This window comes from Bos javanicus, chromosome 2 (genome assembly GCF_032452875.1).
Source record: "Bos javanicus breed banteng chromosome 2, ARS-OSU_banteng_1.0, whole genome shotgun sequence".
In the NCBI taxonomy this organism is placed as follows: Eukaryota; Metazoa; Chordata; class Mammalia; order Artiodactyla; family Bovidae; genus Bos; species Bos javanicus.
In genome coordinates this window covers 127,590,360-127,607,074 of record NC_083869.1, presented here as the reverse complement: position 1 = coordinate 127,607,074, position 16,715 = coordinate 127,590,360, and the positions used below count along the sequence as shown (strand labels likewise).

The 16,715-nt window shown below is 40.2% G+C and overlaps 1 protein-coding gene across 1 annotated transcript; it reads left to right on the top strand.

Moving 5' to 3' along the window:
• The first annotated feature begins 840 nt into the window (after positions 1–840).
• TMEM50A (transmembrane protein 50A) lies at positions 841–16,715 on the top strand. Its single transcript, XM_061393095.1, has 7 exons — positions 841–972; positions 3,065–3,169; positions 4,866–4,978; positions 6,334–6,401; positions 8,789–8,881; positions 11,387–11,447; positions 16,196–16,715. The coding sequence occupies exons 2-7, from the start codon at positions 3,077–3,079 to the stop codon at positions 16,239–16,241; spliced, it is 474 nt and encodes a 157-aa protein (XP_061249079.1). The 5' UTR covers positions 841–972; positions 3,065–3,076; the 3' UTR covers positions 16,242–16,715.

The following is a 16,715-nucleotide window of genomic DNA, read 5'->3' as shown; positions in this document are numbered from 1 at the left end:
CAAGCCTCGTCTCTGGCCCCGATTGAATTCTTCTCCTCCGGGGGCCAAGAATCCCGGTGTCTTCGCGTGATTCAACAACAGCCTTTCAACTTCATGGCAAATAGATGTGGAAACAGTGAAAGACTTTATTTCCCTGGGCTCCAAAATCACTGCAGAAGGTGACCGCAGCCATGAAATTAAAAAATGCTTGCTCCTTGGAAGACAAACCTAGACATCATGTTAAAAAGCAGAGACATTACTTTGCCAGCAAATGTCTGTATAGTCAAAGCTATGGTTTTTCCAGTAATCATGTATGGATGTGAGAGTTGGAGTATAAATAAAGCTGACTTTCCAAAAATTGATGCTTTCCAACTGTGGTGTTGGAGAAGATTCTTGAGAGTCCCTTGGACTGTAAGATCAATCCAGTCAATCCTAAAGGAAATCAGTCCTGAATATTCATTGGAAGGACTGATGCTTAAGCTCCAATACTTTGGCCACCTGATGGGAAGAACTGACTCATTTGAAAAGACCCTGATGCTGGGAAGATTGAAGGAGGGACAAGGGGACGACAGAGGATGAGATGGTTGGATGGCATCACTGACTCAATGGACATGAGTTTGAGTGAACTCCGGGAGTTGGTGATGGACAGGGAGGCCTGACAGTCCATGGGGTCTCAAAGAGTTGGACGCGACTGAGCGTCTGATCTGAACTGAATTGACGTGAACAGCGAGCCGGCCCGGGGTGGGGCGGGGGGGCGGTAAGCAGAGACTCCGCGCGGTGGGCGTGGCTCTCTCCGGCCCTCCTTCAGCCGGTCCTCCACTTTACCCAAGCCCGGTTCTCTCTGCCCCGTCTCCGCATGCGCGACCGAGCCCTGGGGGCGGGGCTGCTCCATCCGGGTATCCGGCGGCCTGTGGGTGTTTTGTTTTCTTGGCTGGAACTTGGAGGGGTAGCGGGCTCCGGACTTACTGCACCGGCCAGGCTGGATTTAAAACTGTAAGTACCAGGCCCGAGTCGGAGGAAGGGAAGGGGCCGGCCGATTGAGGCCGGAACCGTCTGCCCGGCTGATGCTGCCTGGGTCGTTGCGTCCATCCTCTTGGGGAAGCTGCAGGCTCAAGCCAGCGCCTTGCTGGACCCTTTTTTCCTGCCTACTTACTGCTGACCTGTTTTCGGCCGGGGGCGGGAGAGGGCGACCACCTTCGCGCTCCGGACTGTGCCCTCCCCTGGACGTCGCAGGATCCCTGAAAATCGAAAATCACCATGCTCCTCCCCCCCGCCTCCGCTACTTCAGATCTGCGGAAGCTGACACCGGGGAAGGAGTTTAAGCCGGCTGGTCCCCTCGGCGAGGGACATGGCCGAGCTAGAAGAGCTAGATCTAGTTCCCACGTCTTCCCAGTCGCTGGCCACCCTCTACACCTCACATCCCCGGAATCTGGAGGGGCGGAGTTTGGGGTTGAGTGTGCGGGTCGTAAACCAAAGAAAAACGGAGGATTCGGGGTGGCGTCATCGGGGTAGATCGAAAGCAAAAGATACTGGATCCTCCTAAGGATCCTGTTCCTCCTAAGGAAGATTTTTTTTTTTAAGTTAATTTTCAAAATTAGACTTGTCCTCAAGTCCTATTAGCACAGCTTTTAATTTAATTTTTAAAAGGGAGTTTCCAACTGGATTCATGACTTTTGTAACAACCCCGGTTGCCAACTACAGAGTAGCTTCATAGAGGTTAAGATTCACTGTAGGAATTTGGATGTTTGCTTGCTTATTAACAATTTACACTTAAGGCAGGCTTTTTCATATTCTGAGACAGAGATAATATGGATATGTCTCACACCGGGTCTGTATAGCCCAGCTCAAAGGAATGTTTTGTGTAATTGTCTATGGCAATTATCCGTTGTAATTTAGCAGTGGATTCCTTTTTCTTCCTTTCGTTTCATCCTTCCTTTCGTGTGTGTGTGTGTGTGCGCGCGCGCGCGCACCCGCGCGTGCTTAGTCGCTCAGTCGTGTCTGACTCTGCTACTTTTTGGACTGTATCCCACCAGGCTCTTCTGTCCATGGGATTCTCCAGGCAAGAATACTGCAGTGGGTTGCCATGCCCTCCTCCTCCAGGGTATCTTCCCGACCCAGGGCTCCAACCCGCCCTCCTGTGGTCTCCCGCATTGCAGGCGGATTCTTTACCCTCTGATTCATCGTGGAAGCCCCTCCTTCCTTTCCTGTCCTTTCTTTATTCCCTTTTTCCTTTTTGAATGGTCTGCGTTAATACTGACTTCAATTTCGTGCCTTTTTTTTTTTTTTTTTGGCTGGAAAACATGTTAGAATCAGAGGTAAAGATTATTAAAATGAAACGGCTGTTCTTTACATAGAGGGCTTCCCTTATGATTCAGCTGGTAAAGATTCTGCCTGCAATGCGGGAGACTTGGGTTTGATCCCCTGGGTTGGGAAGATCCCCTGAGGAAGGGAAAGACTACCTACTCCAGGATTCTGGCCTGGAGAATTCCATGGACTGTATAGTCCATGGGGTTTCGAGGAGTCGGACACGACAGAGCGACTTTCACTTTCACTTTTACATAGAAATGAAGCCAAAAGAAAGGCTTGGAAAAAAACAATGAAGTGAAAGGACTTGATGTGAAGAAACATGTTATAGATAAAATGTGTAAATTGCTAAGAGAAATATTTTTCATCTGAGTCCATACTTTAACTCAGAATCAAAATTTTATCATTTGTCTCTTCACTGTGTTAATGTTCCTGGACTCTAAATATCTAAAGCACATAATAACTTAGTTTGGAATTAAAGTTAATAATCATTATAATTTTTTCCAATATTTAGATACCCACTTTTGCTTAAAATCATCCTTTAAATTGAAAAAACAAAACCACAACAACTAAATGAGTCCACACTTTGTTTTCCAGAGTTTTGTGGAAATTCATCAAAACTTGAATCTCAAATATTCTGAAGTATATGTAGCAAATAAAGTATTTATAACTTCATTTTTATTAAATTATTCCTAAACTGTTATTTTCTAGAAACATAAGTCAGATTTGAAGCAATTCACTAGAAGTACTATATTAAGTTAGTTTTATTTGTTTGTTTAAGTGACCTGAAAAAATGTCTGGATTTCTGGAAGGCTTGAGGTGCTCAGAGTGCATCGATTGGGGTGAAAAGCGCAATACTATTGCTTCCATTGCTGCCGGTGTTCTAGTAAGTGTCCTTGATCATTTGGGCCTTCCTTAATTTGATGTGTTTGTTTTTATGTGTTTTGAATTCTGTGTGATTTAAGTATGTACTATTTATTTTATCTTTGACCACTGAATTTTTAAAAATAAATGTTGATATTTTTATTTATGAGAGGATTTAGGTATTTCATTTAAAGAGTTGACATTATGGCTTAAAATTTGATATTATTTTTCTTTTACTGCATAAAACATAATATAGTGAGACAGTGTATTTTATGTATTTATTCACAACATGGATTATGCCTCTTCTTAATGAGTACATGAAGTTACCAAGAAGTGTTCAAGAAACAATCAGGTCAAAACCATTCAAAAGATATGACTGCATTTCTCCATGACTTAACTTTTCAGTCTCATTAGATAAATAAAGAGCTCATTTAAATATATTGTTTAGAAGTAATTTATAGAATAAAATTCTTATTTACAAATCCTTCAAGGCATGTGATTTTTTTTTTGTGCTTTAATGTTGACATATACTCTAGAGAGTGAATTTTAAGTAAACAAACAAAAATCTAAGTTTAAATACGGCTCTTTGCCTAGCCTCTTGACAGTTATAATCTATGAAAAATAATTGTCCTAAATTTTTCCAGAGTAATGTCGAGATATAAAACTACTATAGAAATTCTGCTCTTATATAAAAAAAAAGCTTTGAATTTTAGTCTCTGAAGAAAATATCTTGAGTATGTTGGGCTCAAAGGGTTTTAAAAAAAAGGCAAAAGAATACTTGTGCTACCCAGTAAAAATGTCATTAATATAGATCTGTCTGTAACCTGATAAAAATAATTTGATTAACCTAAAATAGTTATTTATAAATAATTGCCTAAAGATGGCAGTTCCCAGAGCTAACTAGGTCAAGGTTGGAAGTGGGGATAGAGAAGGGGATTACTTTCCAAATCTGCTAAATTACATGTCAGAATTTGGTTAATATCATCTTATTGTAAGTGTCTGCTCAAGTGATAAAAAATATTTATGCAGTTTTAATGTCTTTTTTCATTTTATGTTTGCCCTTGATGATGTCCAGAGCCAAATTCAATTAAGATAAATTATCATTTTGTGTTTTAATTGAATTTAGCATCAGCCCTGAAACCGTCTGTAGACTGCACTATAGTTCATCAAAAGAGAAAGCAGTACTGCACGGCACATTTTTATTTCACAGCACCGAGAGACTAGCTAAAATTCTATCAATAATAATTATTCCCCATATTATTTTGAGTACTGTTTTTTTCATTTTCAATAATATCTTTCTGGAGGCTTTTATCATCAGCAACAGGCCACTCTTGTCAGTTCAAGTCTAAATGACTTTTTTCCTTTCTCCTGCCATGAAATATAATTTACTTCTAGTTCACAAAAATTGGATCACAGACTTTTTAAATGACAATATATTCACAAAAATTAGATCACAGACTTTTTAAATGACAATATAAAAGAATGATTGTAATCATCTTAGAAAAGAAGTTTGTGTTAATAAATAATAGCTGTGGGACTTTAGGGTATCTAATCTTTCATTAGATACTAAGCCAAGTGCTAATTATATACAAGAAACTGCTGGAACATTTAAGAAAATTTTGGACTTTATTAGAAGGGATCTCTTCACTCAGATTCTTCGCTTTTTAGCCAGTAAGATATGAAGTGACTGTCATTTCTCCTCCTGTGGTTTGTCTTAGTTTTTTACAGGCTGGTGGATTATCATAGATGCAGCTGTCATTTATCCCCGCATGGACGAATTCAACCATTCCTACCACGCGTGTGGTGTTATAGCAACCGTAGCCTTCTTAATGTAAGTATCATCGCTAGTGACACGACTTGCACAGATTGTCACAAGAGAAATATGTTTTACATATAGTTGAGTAGAGTTAAGATTTTTAAATATTACCGAATTAACATATGGGTTGCGGTTGAAACGTCAGATCATAGAGAAGGACTCAGGAAGAAAAAACAGCGGTCCTCTTTTCTGTTCTTCTTGTTTTAATATTTGCTTATTTGGCTGAGCTGGCTCTTTAGTTGCAGCATGGGAACTCTAGTTGCAGCATGTGGGATCTAGTTCCCTGACCAGGCATTGAACCCAGCCCCCTACCCCACCCCCAAATACACTGGGAGTGTAGGGGCTTAGCCAGTGAATCAGCAGGAAAGTCCCCAGAGCAGACTTCTAAAGAAAGCAAGGCTGTCTCAATTTACAGTGGTATTCTGTGAAGCTCAGTGAAAGACTTTTTATGTTTGGAACATGTGTCAGGGATTGACAGAGCAAGATTTTACTGCTTGCATCTCTTCATGCTGAGTATGTCTGATGTGTACAAACAGAAAACTAGATAGGACCAAGCTAAAGATCATTCCAATCTTAGCAAGATATAATTCTAAGAATTTCATTCTCAAATTTTGACAAGAATCAGAGTCGTCTAAAGGATTTGTTCAAATTCAGATTGCTGGGCCCTACACCCAGAATTTCTGCTTCAATAAACTTGGGGTAGAAGCAGGGAATTCTCATTTTAAAGCATGTCTAGCTGATGCTGATTCTGCTGGTCTGGGGACTATATCCAGTGCTTTACAGGATACTGATTGAGGAGCCTTGCCTATTGTTGTATGAACCCATTATTCAAGACTCCTGTAGACTTAAATTTGCAGAACTCTATGGTTAGATAGCTGGAGAAGGCAATGGCACCCCACTCCAGTACTCTTGCCTGGAAAATCCCATGGACGGAGGAGCCTGGTAGGCTGCAGTCCATGGGGTCGCTAAGAGTCAGACACGACTGAGCGACTTCACTTTCACTTTTCACTTTCATGCATTGGAGAAGGAAATGGCTACCCACTCCAGTGTTCTTGCCTGGAGAATCCCAGGGACGGCGGGGCCTGGTAGGCTGCCGTCTATGGGGTCACACAGAGTCGGACACGACTGAAGCGACTTAGCAGCAGCATGGTTAGATAGCATCACCAACTCAATGGACATGAATTTGAGCAAACTCCAGGAAATAGTGAAGGACAGGGAAGCCTGGCATGCTGCAGTCCATTGGGGTGGCAAAGAATTGGACCTGACTTAGCAACTCAACAACAGCTTATTGTACCTGGCAGTTTGATGTCATGGATAATTTCCTCTTAGAGTCAGAGACCCTGATCTCTTGGTTTATTTTGTTCATACAGGATTAATGCCGTATCAAATGGACAAGTCCGAGGTGACAGTTACAGTGAAGGTTGCCTGGGTCAAACAGGTAAATAGATGCAAACAACATCGTACTGTACACTCTTAAAATAAGAATTATACATGGAAGGGCCACTTGTCTGAGTTCTTCAGATCGGGTATAAGATGGACATGTGTCTCAGGAGAGGTTGTAGGTTCCAAGGCCTAAGGTAAAAGTCACATTTGGTCAATGGTTGCCAAATAGTTCAGAATACAAAGTTTTGAGTATATAACCCTGTCCAATAATAGTACTGTATAGATATAAATGTATACAGTGTATAGTAAAAAACAGTGTATAATAAAGAATGCATTATGCAAAGTGCAAAATAGACTTTCTAGTACTTGAAGCTTTACTATATAAATTATTTTCTTCCCTTTTTTGCCAGCCTTACTTGATTGAATTAGCATTTTGCTACAGCTTAGATTCATAGTTTTTGGCATGTTTCAAAATACACCACATAAAATTAACTATTTTTAACTGTACAGTTCAGTAGTAGGTACATCCATTTTTATTGTGCAGCCAGTCTCCAGAACTCTTTTAATCTTGCAAAACTGAATAGGATAATAGAGTTGTAGTGCTAAGATTCCCCCAGGCCTGCCTTTCTGCCCTAAGGAACTCATGTGCCCTGGCCCCCATGGCCATGTGCCCCAGGTAGGCACAGTACAGGAAGTGTGCAGCACAGCTTCCTGTAGAGTCCAATTTAGTCAAAGATTTGAGGACAGAGATACTTATTGAGCATTTTAAATGGTAAATTTATATCCATACAAAAATACACCTGAATATAGGCAAGTTTCAAGTGACTTTTTTTGCCCCCGCCCTAATGAAATAAAAAGAACCGCAGTGGTCACTTCTGGTCTGTGTTTTCAGACTCCCTCTGGTTCACTCTCTGTTATCAATAGATGAACTTAAGTAGAAGCAATACAGATATCCTGATATACTGTGACGTTGGAAAATCTAAATGAAGAGATAAATGTTAGCACAGCTCTGAGGGTCCAGAGCTGGTTGTATTTGTGTATCATATCACATCTATAAGTAAGAGCTTATTATTTCAGAACTATTGTTTTATATCTTGGGTATGAAATCAGAAATTTACATATAACATTATTTGCTGTGTTTTATTGAGCAAGGCAGGGTTTTTATTAAAATGCATTTGTTCTAATTAAATAAACTCATCTCAGAATTCACTTTAGGCGAGCTAATGACTCTGTTCAGTCAGTCAGTTCAGTTGCTCAGTTGTGTCTGACTCTTTGCAACCGCATGGACTTCACCACGCCAGGCTTCTCTGTCCATCACCAGCTCCCAGAGCTTACTCAAACTCATGTCCATCAAGTCGGTGGTACCATCCAACCATCTCATCCTCTGTCATCCCCTTCTCCCACCTTCAATCTCTCCCAGAATCAGGGTCTTTTCCGTGACTCAGTTCTTCGCATCAGGTGGCCAAAGTATTGGAGTTTCAGCTTCAGTATCAGTCCTTCCAATGAATATTCAGGACTGATTTCCTTTAGGATTGACTGATTTGAGCCCCTTGCAGTCCAAGGAACTCTCATAAGTCTTCTCCAACACCAAAAAGCATCAGTTCTTTGGCGCTCAGCTTGCTTTATGGTCCAACTCTCACATCCATGCATGACTACTGGAAAAACCATAGCTTTGACTAGACAGACCTTTGTGGGTAAAGCAACGTCTCTGCTTTTTAATATGCTGTCTAGGTTGGTCACAGCTTTTCTTTCAAGGAGCAAGCGTCTTTTAATTTCATGGGCTGCAGTTACCATCTGCAGTGATTTTGGAGCCCGGGATATAAGGTCTGTCACTGTTGCCATTGTTTCCTCATCTATTTGCCATGAAGTGATGGGACCGGATGCCATAACTCTGTTTATTTTATAGTAAATCTTCATAAATATTATATAAATGTGATTTGTAAGTTGATTGTCTTTACCTGTTGCTGCTATGGCACCCCACTCCAGTACTCTTGCCTGGAAAATCCCGTGGACGGAGGAGCCTGGTGGGCTACAGTCCATGGGGTCGCGAAGAGTCAGACACGACTGAGCGACTTCACTTTCACTTTTCACTTTCATGCATTGGAGAAGGAAATGGCAACCCACTCCAGTGTTCTTGCCTGGAGAATCCCAGAGACGGGGGAGCCTGGTGGGCTGCCGTCTATGGGGTCGCACAGAGTTGGACACGACTGAAGCGACTTAGCAGCAGCAGCAGGCACTTAGAATGTAAAGACAAAAGTCAACAGGGAAACGGCCAGCGTCCACACTGACTGTCCTTAGCACAGTTCCCACTGTTCTTGCTTTAGACTCTGATGGCAGCTGCACGTGTTTTTCTCTCCGGGTTTTTGTCTTCTTTTGAAAAGCTAATTGAACCGAGTGCTGCCATGTAAGAAACAATTCTGGTAAAATACTGTTTCTCTTAAGGTGCTCGCATTTGGCTGTTCATTGGTTTCATGTTGGCTTTTGGCTCTCTGATTGCATCCATGTGGATTCTTTTTGGAGGGTATGTTGCTAAAGGTAAGAGAAAACGCGGTTTACCTTCTACTTCAATGGCATTTTGAAATTCTGCATTAAAGTTGTTTTATTTTAGAGTAAAGTTTTATTTGTATAGTTCAGCCAACTACTAGCGATGCATTTGTGCCCAGGAACCCCCCTCCCTAATCTAAATTTGTATTTGTTTTGTTTGTTTGCTATGTTTTTAGTATTCCTTTCTCCTGTATTTTTTCTTCTCATCTAGAGCCTGGAAGGAATGGGACACAGCTCCATACCTTGTTTGTGTTTGACTTTCAAAAACCTCAAAAGCAGAACACATGTCTTGTCCAGCTATTTGGCAAGTCTTGACTTGCTGAATAATATGCAGGCAAAGCTTTAACATCCTAGAATTGAAATTTATTGAGCTCAGCCTCCTTGATAATATATCATCATCTTCTTATTAGATAAAAAAGCGAATTAACACTTAATGCATGTCTGCTATATAAGGCCAGTTTGAGACTAGCTAGGAAGAGACCTGCTCTTAGGCCCCTGGTTGAATTTTTGCCTTGAGGGACCCCAGAAAAATATGAAATTCATTGAGTGTTCTAGGTAAAATCGACTATGCTTATCATAGTAAAAAATAAAATATTAATAATTTGCCAAACCAGACCAGCAGAAATCTAATCTAGCTCATATTTTAACACTTCACTTTGTTGGATAAGATGTAATTTCTTGGATTAAAATAATTGGTTTCCTGTTTTTTTTTTATTCAAATTGTTTAAATCTTTGCAGGTAGGAATGATAGGCAGTTTTAAATATTTATAGTTCTTTTATTTATGTAATTTATTATAAAACCACGTTACTAAAAATATAGAAAAGAAAGAGAAGAAACACTAATAATCTTACGGCTCTTAAATATTTTGGTATATTTTCTTTGGTTTCTTTTGTTTCTTAAATAGTTTGTAATATAATTTTGAACCTAGCCTTTTGCCTATCATATGAAATTCCCTTGCTGCTACAAAATTTATCATCATCATATTTTAAAAACAAAAATGTTACTTTTTTATCATGTGAATTGCATAATTCTTATTCATTGTAGAAAACTGAGAATATAAAAGAGCTCAAAGAAGAAAGTAAAATTACTGATAATTCTTCTTTCCTAAAGAACAACTATTAATACAGAGCCCCTTTTTGTAGAAATGTGTTCATCTCATAGACTTTGAAGTTATTTTCCTAAAGGCTTCTGAAGCCAAGTTATGCTTTGAGAATTATTAGCAGCAAATCTGTAATTTTATGAAGTGCCTTTATATAGAATCTTTATGAGTCATTCTAGTGGTAATGGTTATTTAATGTGGCTTTCTAGTACAGAGGGCCTATACAAACCAGCTATTATGGTAATCAGATTAATTTAAAACTCTTAGGAGGAAAAGTTGCTATTCATCAAGCCTCGGTTTGTCAGTGAGTGATCATTGACAGCTCCAATAGTAAAAACTTAGGAGAATTTCAACTTCAGTCCAGGATAAAATCGAGACAAAATGGTCCTTTGGCAGTCTTTCCTATCTTAGTGGCTACTTTCTTCATCCAGGTGTTTAGGCCCAAAACGTGGGTGGTTAAGTCCTGTCAAAGATGACACCTCTTTGTCTTACATCCCACAGCCTAATCCATCCACAAATTCTGTTGATTCTGCTATTCAAGTATATCCTGAATATGAGCACTTTCTATCTCTTGTGTTGCTCCCGCCCTGGTTCCGTCATGAGAGTCTGTGGCCTGATTCCCTACAAGAGCTTGTTTGTGTCCCCTCCCCACCCTCACCCCCCTTCAGTCTACTGTCAGCACCGCAGCCAGAAGATCCTGCTCAAGTGTCAGCTCAAGTCACTTTTCTGCTCAAAACCTTGCAGTGATTTTTTGTCCTCTCACCCAGATTGAAAACCAGAGTCCTCAGCACAACTGTGAAGCTGTGCAGGATCTGCACCGCACCCACCCCCTGCGCCTCGTCCTTCTTTGACCTGTCTCCTGCTTCCCTCTCTTTGGCCCGTTGACTACTCCTCTGATGTACTGGGCGTGCTCCCAGCCCAGGGCTTTTGCACTGCTGTTCTGCTGCTTCCGCACGGCTCCTGCCCTCACTTTCTTTGTGTCCTTATACTTTTCCATGCGTCACCTTCCCATGAGGTCTTTCTGGCCACCTGTATATCATCATTCAGTACACTTCCAATACCTTTCCTGCTTTACTTTTTCTTCTTACTTAATCTCAACAGTGTTTAGCTCCATGAAGGCAAACATTTTGCCTGTTTTATTTACTGCATTATCCTCAGCACATTCAGCAGCACTAGTACACAATATGTGCTCGGTATTTATTAAATAAATGAAGGAAGCTACCGTTTATTAAACCAGAACTACACTCTCATATGTACTGTGTCATTTAATACCCACACCAATCATAGTTGCCAGAAAAGTCGATTTATGTTAGGCAGGAAAACTGATATTCACAGTTTATCAGAAACTGAATGTTTTGAGATCATGCACCTCTAACTGTTACAATTACTTTTATAGAAAAAGCCATAGTATACCCTGGGATTGCTGTATTTTTCCAAAATGCCTTCATCTTTTTTGGGTAAGTTTGTTTTGCATTCTTCATCCTATCTCTTTTTTTTCTTTTTTTAAAATAATACTTAGTTTTATGTCATTTACTGTATTTAGTTGCTTAATTTCCCCCTGTCTAATGCCTCTCCCTCATGTTATTGTCATAAAATATGAAGAATGAGACTGAAACAGATATTTGTAATACGTGGGTTGGTTTACTGCCAACCTTGGAAACATACATTGATTTTTTTTAAATGCCACCACCTCCTCTTTAATGAAGAATTGTGATTCATGTAGATTTAGTTATCTAGCACTGACACTGTTCATTTAAAATTTATATCTCTAACAGTTGCTTTTAATGAAAGCCTGCTTAAAACCATTTCTCCTTAAAATTTTGTTTCTGGATGCATTTTATGGTTCTTTCTATCCTTGGTGTCACTAGAATTTGTGTGTGATATTTAAGGTGTAAAGCCTTGACCTTTTTTTATCCTTCTGATGTAGAGACAAATTAAAAGATTACTTAGACCCTAAAAACCTTAATATTTTTATCACTTATCTTTTCTAGTGTTCATTCTTTTCTGGACATATAGGGCATGCCCTTTCCCCTTTCCCTAGCCTCCCTCTTCACCCACCTCCCAAAAAAACAACAGAAACTTCTCTTTATCCTATGTATCAGGAGTTCTTAATTCCCATTCCATGGGTAGGCTTCTAAAGATTGGGAACCACCAGACATGTCTGCGTTGCAAGACATTGGTTTTTCTGTTTATTTCTGGGAAGAAAGCCTATGGCTTTCATCAAATTTTCAAAAATGTCCTAAATCCAGAAAAGGTTTTTTTTAAAAAAACAAAACTGCTGTATATTCTAGGACAGTCTACTCTAGGACTGTCCCTTCCCTTCCTTGTTCCTTCCCACCCACCTCCTAAAAGGAAGCAGATAACCCCTGTCTACTTGAACCACTCGATGGAATGCTAATAGTTACCCTTTAACGATAGCCAGCAGTTGGTATTCACACTTTTTCCATTCCACCACAATGCATTTTTGCAATTTTATAAAGTCAATTTAGAAATAAGAAAAATGTGAATTTACATGTGGCAAGATATACAGCCTCTTTGGGTCATACCTTGCATCTTGAAACCAGTGGAGAAAACCCAAGAGTTTTTTTTTTTTTTCCTAATGTTAAGCCATTGATTTTTGTGCAGAAAATAATAATGCCCAAAGTTCCTTGAGCACTTTTTATGTGCAAGGCACCATTCTTAGTGTGTTACACGTGTGCTCCCAATTGATTCCCAAAACTCTGAAGGTGGCTCCACTGTTACCATCGTTTTATATGTGAGAAATAGGCACAGAAATCATGTTCCAGACCATGTGGCTAAAATTCAGACTATCTGACTCTGAAGTTCAGGCTCCAGGAGGATGGAATTTCAAATGAGTTTAATTAACATTTTCTCCTTTGTTGAGTCTTCAACCAGTTGCTTAATATTAGTTCTGTTTCCTTCCTGCCCTCCCCCCTCTTTTTTTTTTAACGAATGTAACACTGTACTTGAAAAATAGGAAGTGAACCAACCTCACTCCCCAAGTTATGTAAATTTGGTAAATATGGGTAGATTTGTTATTTTATAGGGTGATGTATTATAGCATGTGTTTATTAGAGGGACAGTGTTGATGTTTAGAATTTCTTTTCCTTTCAAGCTATAACGCTGAGGCTTGAACGTCTTTAAAGAAGGACCAGGCATCTGAGCCCAGTACTCCAGAATCTCCACAGGGTTAGAGGTGCTCGTGGGAATTCAGTGTCCCACAACTTCAGCCAACGGAAGGTAGCGTAACAGGGTCAGAGGCAGGGGTCAGAAAAGCTTCAGATGGAGTGATGGGGAGGGGACTTACCAAGAACCAGCCAGGGAAGGGCAAACAGCAGCCTTCTGTCTTATAATCATTATTTACTCTAGCAGAGGTGGAGGATAAAGTAAGTTCCACTTTGAGATGCTATTTCCGGCAGAGAAGTTCCTCTGTCAGAGCAGGGAGGAGGAGCCAGAGGATTGAGAGATTTGTGGGAAAATGTTATCTTTTCCAATGAGGGAAGAAACACATGAATTCATACAGTAGTTATCACATTTCACAAAACCTTAAAAACCAGTTGCTGGCTTGTCTCAAATTAGTTATAAAACATTATTTTTCTATGCAACAAGTTTGGTTAATTTCTCATGTATTGCTATTGTACTCATTAAATCCAAAACTAATTTGGTTTTGTGAAAATACTGTAAGCAAATAGAAGTTAAATCCAGCTAATAGACACTGTGGTCAGAATAGTTGTAGCAGATTGCCTACCATTTTTGATTTATAACAGAACAGTTCTTAGCAACAAACTTAGAAACTGTTGTTTCAGAAATCAGAAACAGAAATCAGTACCAAAGGTAACCATCTGACAACGCAAGAGGGACTGACTCTTGCCTAAGAAACTCTTAAGGTTGCAGATTGCATCTGGTGACTAGGGTTTAAAGTTAAGCCATGCCTCTTTTAAGCTCTCTGTGAAGTAGGGGCTCCTCATACCCAACTCTAGTTTTTCTTTTTTTGTAGCAGTAGTTTTGAAATTACCTGGAAGAACACAGATCAATCGCTTTTTGGAGGTTTATGAAATCCTTTATAAAGGAGAATTCCATGAGAGGGTATAGACGACTTCCTGGTCGCATTTTTTTTTTTTTCATCAAAAAACACTCAAGTGCTTCCCTTTATAAAGGCCTGTGAAACCTACTTTGTTTTGGCTGTGCTGAGCGGCTCACAGGATGTTAGTTCCCCAACCAGGGAGCAAACCCAGGCCCCCTGGAAGTGCAGAGTCCTAACCACTGGACCGCTAGGGAATTTCCTATGAAAGGTTTTAAAATTGACCATTTTGACTGAGTGTGTATCTTTAAGTATACACTGGAAATTGGAAAACAGATGAGAAAACAAATGAAAACCAGCAGATGCCATTGTAGTGTCTACTTTTCATTTCTCCCTTGCCTTAGCCCCCAACATCCAAGCCCTGATGAGTTTGCTTCTGAACTGTCGTAACCCTCCTCTCTTTGTGTCCATTTCCTTCGTTCGGTTCAGTCATTCTCATCCTTTCATGGGCACTTCACACTCTTGACTGATATCTCTCTTGGGTCCGGTTTCCCTGTATCAGTGTTCTAAAACACTAGGAAATGGCAGCCCACTCCATTCTTGCCTGGGAAATTCCACGGTCAGAGGAGCCTGGTGGGCTGCAGTCCGTGGTGTCACAAACAAGCCTGACACCACTGAGTGACTAACACTTTGATAGAAGAGATTGCCCCTAGGGGCCATCCAGCAAAATTCAAAACAGTATTGTTTTGTTTTTTTGAGCTGACATTTAAAAATGAAGGTATTTTACCTAAAAATCTGAATTCTTGAAAAACTAGAGGATCTGCCGACCCTGGGTCCTGGTTCAGCAACAATCATCTGGAGCCGAAGTTGTTTCTTTTACCCGGAGATGCGTCTCTGCGTAGTCCCAGCTCCTGCATTGCCTGTGCCCAAGCTGCCTTTAGTAGATCACAGACTAGTGCCCGCCCGCTTGACTCATCTGAGGCTCCTGAAGGCCCTTGTGGGCAGTTTGCCACTCTGGTCAGTTGGCTTGCTAAATCCTGGCCATTGCCATTTCTCATTCTCCTTGTCTCTTAAACTGTACTCTAGCCATACTGGACTCTCCGCTGCTCTAATACACCAGAGGTATTTATATCAAGGTATATATGAATTAGCCCAAAACTTTGTTCAGGTTTTTCCATAAGATCATACAGGAAAACCCAAACAAACGTGTGTGTGTGTGTTCTTAGGCATCTGCCCTCTTAAATTGAAGCCTTAAAAAATAGCTATAGACACTTCCCAAAATAAAACCCAGAGTGTAGGCTCTGTGAGGGCATTTCCTGACACGTCCACCTCTGGGGCTTTGCCTGAGGTGGTCTTTTATTCCTCTTTGCCTTTTTTATTTTTCCTCTCTTTGCCTTTTGATCTACTGTTTCCTCCCCTAAAACATCTTCACGATCCCACCAGCTCCTGCTTCTCCCACCCTGCCATTCAAACTCCTGCTTATCCTTCCATGTTCTTCTAATATCACCACCTCTGTAAGTCCTTTCCTGACACATTCAGGCAAAATAAATCCCCATGCAGGACTTCCTGGTGGTCCAGTGGCTAAGACTGCGCTTGGAATGCAGAGTTCGACCTGGGTTCAATCCCTGGTCGGAGAACCAGATCCTAGATCCCACATCACAACTAAGACCTGGCACAGCCAAATAAATAAATATATAAAAAAATAAAGACATCCCCATACGTTCTCTGCTCCCTTAACATGTGGTATATATGCCTCTCCCCACCCCTGACCCCCTTTACTTACCACATTGTGTCATCGAGAGCATAAGCAACTTGAAGGCCGGGCCTGTATCTTTACCTTTATAACCCTAGCTTCTCGCACTGCCATCTTGACTCAGAAAAGGCTTGTTAAAGGAAATAGATAATATCAGACATATAATGGTTACACACTAAACACTGGTTAACTTCTTAAGAGGGGTAGGAGAAGTTCAGGTTGCAGGATAGTTTGTGATAAACAGCACAGCTGAGTACATCGGCAGAGCTTAATACCATAGAGCGATCATTTTCTATTCTGATACATCCCAGGGGTTTTTTCCATACAGCTCATCAGTTATTTTGTCGCTAGTTTCCCACAATTCTAAATCTCTCGTCGTCTTTTTTTCCCAAACTCAGCCAGTCATGTGATGTTTCTTGTTCTTTTCACAGAGGACTCGTTTTTAAGTTTGGCCGCACTGAAGACTTATGGCAGTGAAAGCTTCTGATTCGTCACTGCCCAGCAGCCCTGCGTGGGTTTTGTTTTTGTTTGTTTTGTTTTTTTTTTTTACTACTCACTCCCAGTCTTTTGTAATGCCATTTTCTAAACTTCTTTCTCTCAACTTAAATTTGTATAATACTAAAATCACGAGAACTCTCTCTTTAAACAACAACCACAGCAAAAAATATTGTGATATACATTTGATTACATTTGATTAACTTGTAAAATGTTGAAGAAAAGTGTTTCACGTGAGAAATTTTTATTACATTTTATCATGTTTATAAAAATAAATCACAAAAGAAATCATGGAAACATCTTACATGAGTATTTGTCATATCCAAGGTCCAAAACTTCAGTTAAAATGTTCTGAAGATTTAATGTGTTTATTTAAATGTGGCCTGTTCTGTGTCAAATATCAGATGAACTATAAACAATGATGAAATATAAACACGTTCTTGTTTTTAAAAACCA

Bases quoted from the DNA above. Each gene is read 5' to 3' on its own strand.
- TMEM50A (XM_061393095.1), top strand. From the start codon at position 3,077: ATGTCTGGATTTCTGGAAGGCTTGAGGTGCTCAGAGTGCATCGATTGG. The intron at 3,170-4,865 runs GTAAGTGTCCTT...GGTTTGTCTTAG, and splicing joins CCATTGCTGCCGGTGTTCTA to TTTTTTACAGGCTGGTGGAT. The intron at 6,402-8,788 runs GTAAATAGATGC...GTTTCTCTTAAG, and splicing joins AGGTTGCCTGGGTCAAACAG to GTGCTCGCATTTGGCTGTTC.